Below are 7,393 nucleotides of genomic sequence, written 5' to 3' on the forward strand. Positions count from 1 at the left end.
TGACAAATTTATTTTAAGACTTTTGTTTATTTTTTAATTTAAAGGTTAAACATTGATAATAATCATGTAAATTAATAATATTTTGGTACTTTTATACGAATTTTAACAACCCACAATTAAACGACGATACTTAATATCTTTTCAGAGAAAGAACGAGGCTCTATCAGAAAAAACGCTTACATCAAATGCGCGACCGTATTGATTCCATTCTCGACGAATATGATGAAACTTTGTAAGTTAGTATACTTGCTACAATAGATACATTATGCGAAATAAATAGAGCAATACAGGCGTGTGCTTTCGGTCCATATTGAAGGTAAAGAGATTTTAATAAGAATTTGTGACGTCACCAATATATCGAATTTTCTGAAAATCAATATGTAAATATAAATACTGTATAACCATTATACCTAACGCCCAAACGCTATAATTGGCAACACCATTTTGTATTACCGCAGAGCATGCGATGGATACACAGTAACCGTTAAACCTTGTTTCAGAAAAGTCTTTAAAAATAAAATCAAAGTAAAAAATATCAACAATTAGACAAGAATATCATAATGTAGATAATAAGGATATGTAATAAACACAGTGTATCTTTCCCAACATATGAGTAAAACACAGCTCTAAAAACTTTCCAAAATGAGAGGACACTCGATTCTTTAGCGCTCAGTATAGATAGGGTCTAACTGAAAAGTTCAATCCATTCGCATTTATTCAGCAATATAAAATATTTACATTACAGGGATTTTATAGAGACAAGTAATTGTCTGTAGTCGTAAGACCCTTTAGAACAAAACAAATATTATCACAAAGATAGTCATCTATATCAAATAAGCCAATCAATATGGCTGCATCAAATCGACCAATCAGATAGCCTGGAGCAATTACAATTCGCAAAATAGTTAGTTTCATGAAAAAAAATCTTAAAATATATGTTCTGATTTACATATTTGATATAGTAAATATTTTTTAAAAAAGACGGCGGCCATTTTCCCTGTCATGTTCGTATCACCTCACTCTCGCCTAATTTACTCTCTAGTAGAATCTATTTATTTCAGACATATCCTTGTTCAAGAAGGCGGTAGAAATTTCGAAGAGTACAGAACCGATTTAGATCGACTGAAAGGCGATGTCTCCGATGGTCTTACTTCACGAGAAAAATGTGTAATAGGCGTATGCCGTTGTTTTTACTGTTGCTGTTGTTGTTGTTGCAGTTCTACGGAGTACGATTATAGGGACGACACCACATACGCTACAAACGTTTGATAGTTTCATACACGGACAGAATCAAAATTTAAAGTTTGGTGAATTTAATTAATTAATTAATTAATCTAAAATGTTTAATAATCATAAAAATCAATGCTACGTTAAAGATGTATTGTCCCTTTGACTAATTCCAAAAAAATAAAAAATAAAAGATTTCAAGGTGGTTCATTTTGAAGTATCATAATAGTTATTAACTATCACCAAACATTTTTCGAGAAAAAAAAAATTTAACTGAAATACAGACGTTTTTTTGTTAAAAAAATAACTTTGACTTCCAGTCAAAGTTTTCAATCAAACATATCCCATAATGAAACGCGCTTGTTTGGCTACTCTGTATGCATAATCATAAAACTTCTTCATGATCTGTGTGAAAATACCTTCTTAACCGTGACAAGTTGTAAACAATCCTAATTTAGCACATGCATAATGCGTACTCATGGTTTGAAATCTTTGTTTACTTTCGCTCGTGACGATTTTCCAGATGAAATGTAATCAAACTAATTTACCTGTTAATTACGTAAACTTGTTGTTTTGGCTTAAATTTTTGACTTAAAGTGAATAACTTTAATATTACTTTGATATGGCCACTTTAAATTTAGAATATTTTGACCTTCATTTTTTGTGTTTCCAGGGACAATACATCTTTAATACAAATTTATGTATCATACATAACTATACGGTATCGTAAATACTGTACCATCAACGTCGTTGAATGATTGTTTAAAAGATGTTTAAATTGACAGGCACGTATCGAACCTCCCATATGGCATATATTGTTTGTTCGTCCAATTTATGTTTCCCTTTATATTGTTCCTTTAACATTGCAATTTTTAAACATTTTTATGCATATATACATTTGTATTTATTTGTTTATTCCATTCCAACAGCGAATCATCGTCGGGCTGGTTAAAATCTTAATATCAAACTACTTAAGATAAAAAATATACTTCTTTAAAGATGTATTGTCCCTTAGACTAATTCCAAAAACATTTTTTACAAAATATTTCAAAAAAAAGTGGGTTATTTTGAACTATCATAATAGTTATTAACTTCCACCAAAACTTAGTCAAAAAAAATTATTCAACTGAAATACAGAGGTTTTTTTGTTCAAAAAATAAATTTGACTTCCAGTCAAAGTTTTCGATCAAAACATATCTCATAATGCAACGCGCTTGTTTGGCTACTCTGTATGCAAAATCATAAAACTTCCTGGCGATCTGTGTGAAAACACCTTCTCAACCATGACGAGTTGTAAACAATCCTGATTAGCATCATGAATAATGCATACTCGTTGTTTGAAATCTTTGTTTACTTTCGCTCGCGACGATTTTCCAGACGAAATGCAATCAAATAAATTTACCTGTTTTTACGTAAACTTGTTTTTTTTGGCTCAAATTTTCGACTTAGTGAATAACTTTAATATTACTTTGATATGGCCAATTTAAATTTAGAATATTTTGACCTTCATTTTTTGTGTTTTAAGGGACAATACATCTTTAAAATAGACGGAAATACAAGATGACTTCGAACATAGAAAAATGATTACGGGTTAACTAAGTGATGTAAAATAATAGAACGGAAAGAAGTGATGCCATTATTAAAACAATATCGATATTGGTGTTATATTCTATTTTTCTCTTAATCACGTGTTTTATTTCCATATTCTTAAAGGGTGCAAAAGTAACCTTTAAAACTGAAGATAATATGGCCGAAAAATCATTTGATTAACTACAATAATATTCGACATTAACGTTGGTTATTTATAACTATGATTATGATGGTAACGTTACACAACTTATGCCTACGTGTTTATAACCGATACTGATAGTTTGGCCTATGGAAGTCAAATTGCCTTAATAATATTCAAACTGTATATATAGAAAGTATGTTAAAGGTAACATACTAATACATTTAGTTTCCTATAACTGCCGTTTCTACTAACCATTACATCACCATGAAGTTATGGAGGCCAACGTGGAGAGGGCACGTGACGTGAAGAGGGCACGTGACGTGGAGAGGGCACGTGACGTGGAGAGGGCACGTGACGCGGAGAAAGCACGTGACGTGGAGACGACACGTGACATAAACGAGTATTTTCAACATACACAAATTTCCATTTTGTTTACGAGTTTTGTCTCTTCAAAGAACCCCATTAAAGAAAGTTTAATTTATGTTGTAATCGAAAATAAATAAAACCGGATCAAGTGTCTAAGTGTCTGTCAAACTTGAAAAATAAAATAAGTAAATCAGCTTAAGTTTTTCACTGACTTTTGTTAGAAGATATATTGTCCCCTTAAAAAATAATTCTGTATTATTTGGTTGAATAATAATAATAATAATAGTTATGTTTATTAAAATTATTTACCCGAAGAAACGAATTTAGAAGATTTCAATCAAATATTGGCAGCCAATAGGGTTTTGATTGAATTTAACCATTTATTTTGTCATTTTATAAGTGAAAACATTATTTTTTTTCCAGTATTTTTTCTACAGAATCGATTAACTTTATTAAAACTACAAAATAAACTATTCAAAGTCTGATTTAACTAATCTTCATTTTTCATGTTTTTGGAGGACAATACATATTTAAGTCCATTTTTAGAAAAACTTAAGCAAATATGCTAATGTATTTTTATTTAGTACAATCATTGTACTGACCTCTTTGTTTTCAAGTTTTTATAGCCGAGGAGAATGTAGGCGTCGCACATCCAAATCATGGAGTTTTTTTCACAGTGTAGAAGCAACTAATTTTACAACTCAGCCTACCTAGAAAATAGAAAATAAACATATAAATAAACCAGTATGAAAAACAAATTTGACATTGACTTACACAATTATTTTGAGAAATAAACAAGGTAGTTGTTTACTTTCGAAAAGGTAATTAATACTATACATTAATGAACACATCATCATATGATGTTATTATTAGCATGTGGGAAATACCTATGTTACCGGTATAGTCTATAAAGTGTGCAGCAATTTCATATTCATTTTAAAAAAACACGGTGAGTTACATTGGTTGTATTGTGGCTTAATAGTTCTCTGAATCTGGTAGCTACTGTATAAACGCCATCATATAGGCTATCAAATACAGGTTATAATTACACTGGTGATGCCTAACATGTTTTAATATTGTTTTTATTGCGGTACAGTATTTTCTATTAAGATTGTAGCTGCATGTTGCAATGTATACTTAATAATAATAATACTATTGTTATTAGGCCTATAGACTTGATCCGTGGAGGCGTCTGGCGTTCTTTGACTTACACACGGAACTTTCTTGATGAAGAAGGAAGGATCGGATGTTTGGGTATGTAATTATTGCAGTGTAATAAAATGTACATACACGGATAACCTATAGCGTTTGTACGAAAACATACTCCTGTCACATGGTACGTCAAAATGTCGACATACTTTCAGTTAATATTTCAACTCATGTGGCAGAATTAGGCTTTCGTACATTGGTCAAACTGACGAATACAAGTCTTATAGTTAATATAATGATTAATGAAGGTCAGAATTGAGACATAAATACCGTTTGATTCTAATGCTCTGCCTACACTATCAAACTAGTTTGACAAAACAAGTGTGATGTGCCCAAATATGGTAGTGATATGCTTAAATATGGTAGTGATCATCACATCACATTTTGTTGTCACATAAAGTTTGATAGTGTAGACAGGGATTTAGAAATCTACCGTTGTTATTATTAATGTGGGAAATGTATTATATTTCATAATTTAGGAAGTAAATCCATTTGAAACGATGGCGTCTCCTCATTTACAACCTAATCATCATCACAACTTAGACAAGTTATTACAAATCATGGAAGCACAGCCAAAAGCAAAAAGTAAGTTTATTAAATATTACCAATGTATTTAGATTCATGGCATCTGATTGGGGAATTGTACTTCTAATGCCAAAACACTAATAAATTGGACGTTTTCCACAAGATCTAGGTCTAATTAATCCTCGCCTTTCATGTGTAAAATGGAAAATCTGAAAAGGTCACTCTTAGACCTAAATATCGTACTGAAACAAAATGCCAATTTAGTAGTCGTCTTTGATCGTGGGAGACGATTTTATAAGTCTAATAAATGATGCAAATATCTACAAAAAAAAACACTACACATTCAATTCAAAGGAAAAAAAACATAAACAAACTACAAAATATTGGCTGGATTGGTTAATTAACATGGCTAACTTTTTCAATTATCTAGAAAACAAAGGATGTGGTCGCTTTGGATTCATCGAAAAGCGACAGCTTCGCTGTCACACTAATACCTGTAAGAGAAGACTGTGTTTACGTTCCAGCAATCATTGCCGGCTTTGCGAAAACCACTTCTGCAACAAGCACTCTATGCATGTATCTCAAGAAACAATTATATGTAAGTAGGCTTAGACTGTTATATATACGCCAAGAAGAAGTAAGCATACGTACGCCTTAGTGTTGTTTTCAGTTATTGAGACTTTCACGTTCTGTATAAATTTAAAGGGTTAACTCCGGGTTTAAACTTTGTTATATTTTACAACCACATTGTTAAACCACACTTATTTTCCGAAAGCAGAACGAACTTTTTTAAATAGCATAGGCCTTACAATACGAAAAAGTCATGAGCACTACTTTTTTAATGCCCTTGTTCACAAGCTTGTTCTGCACATTACGTCATTATATTAATTAATCAAGCATAACGGAGAACAACTAGCGCCATCATTATATTTATATTTGGCCTCTGTATTGTGTACTAATGTTAATAGATGTTTTAATTTCTGTTTATTAATTAATTCTTTTATCATATTGTTGATGTTCTCTACTTAGCACTGAAAGTGTCATTCAGTGTCAGTATATACGTTTGGTTAGTATAGTTAGTTTGGTTATTTATTGTATAGGCCTACATTACTTAATTATTATTGTTCTTTTACTTAGTTCCCCTGCAAAATTACCTAGGCAAGATGGAGTTAAAAAACAAGAACATTAAGGTGTGTCTAGCTTGTAACATCCGAGTGAAAAATGAGTGGCAGACATACCAAAGAGAAAGACGAAATGAATTTAAAATACAGGCACAACCAGACAATGAAATAGAAGAAAGAGGCGCACTGAGACGCTGTTTTTCTCGTCTTTACCGATGTTGTAATTCTACGACGGATAATGAAAATAAAACTACGGATAACAATCCGTATTCTATAAATGCCTAATTGTTTCATGTAGGGACGGCGCGGATTTCAACACTGACAGTGTCCATGCGAAATTGCATTAAATGGAAATGAAGAATAGGACTTTCAAAGTAGTGTTAGTGTGCTTCCTAAAGAGCATATTGGTTAGAAACCGAAAATACAAAAAAAAAAACAAACAGTATTTCAATTATATTTATAACAAAAAACTACAACAAATTTATGAAAAATTAATACCAATCGTGTTCTAAGCACTTTCGTGGAGGGAAGGTAAAGCAGATTGCATTTTTACGAAATGAATTTGAATTGAAGAATTTGGCTCTCAAAGTAGTATAGTGTGCTTCCTAAAGAGAATATTGGTTAGACACAGAAAAGATAAATAAACAGTAGGCCTATCTCAATGATATTTATAACAAAATTTAAAACCTCAATGCGATTACACAAATGTTTTGTTTAAATTATGATATAAAATAAGTTATTTAAATCTAGGCCAATCAATAATGAAGTGATTATTGATAATAATAATAATAATAATTATTATTATTATTGATTCATTAATAAATAGAAAGGGTTTAGACGGTTTTGCTTGATTATTACATAGAGCTACTATTTTTGTATTGGATATTACGATTGAGGCTGTTGTAGTTAGTGTTAAAGAAGTTCGCTTGTAAAATAACTTATTTTAGTATACTATAGGAGATCATGCTGATAAATAACTTATATTATTATCTGCAACATTTTGTACCCAAATTTACAATTTTATAATATTCTAATTGTATTTTTAAATAAAATGAGAATCTTGAATTGGCTATCAATTTTTCATATAGGCCTAACCCGATTAAATTATGTGTTGTGAATTTTGGAGAGTTTCTTTACTTTCTTTACATTTCTTTTTCAATTCGGTACTCCTTTACGTAGATATTTATAGGTACCTTAGATTATTGTTTGTGAC

At 30.9% G+C, this 7,393-nt stretch overlaps 1 protein-coding gene across 1 annotated transcript; it reads left to right on the forward strand.

Moving 5' to 3' along the window:
- Window positions 1–3,852: 3,852 nt before the first annotated feature.
- On the forward strand, window positions 3,853–7,190 carry LOC140047959 (uncharacterized). The gene is made up of 4 exons (XM_072092989.1): window positions 3,853–4,579; window positions 5,014–5,119; window positions 5,490–5,657; window positions 6,197–7,190. The coding sequence occupies exons 1-4, from the start codon at window positions 4,553–4,555 to the stop codon at window positions 6,463–6,465; spliced, it is 570 nt and encodes a 189-aa protein (XP_071949090.1). The 5' UTR covers window positions 3,853–4,552; the 3' UTR covers window positions 6,466–7,190.
- The last annotated feature ends 203 nt before the right edge of the window (window positions 7,191–7,393 follow it).

Source organism: Antedon mediterranea, chromosome 4 (genome assembly GCF_964355755.1).
Source record: "Antedon mediterranea chromosome 4, ecAntMedi1.1, whole genome shotgun sequence".
NCBI lineage: Eukaryota > Metazoa > Echinodermata > Crinoidea > Comatulida > Antedonidae > Antedon > Antedon mediterranea.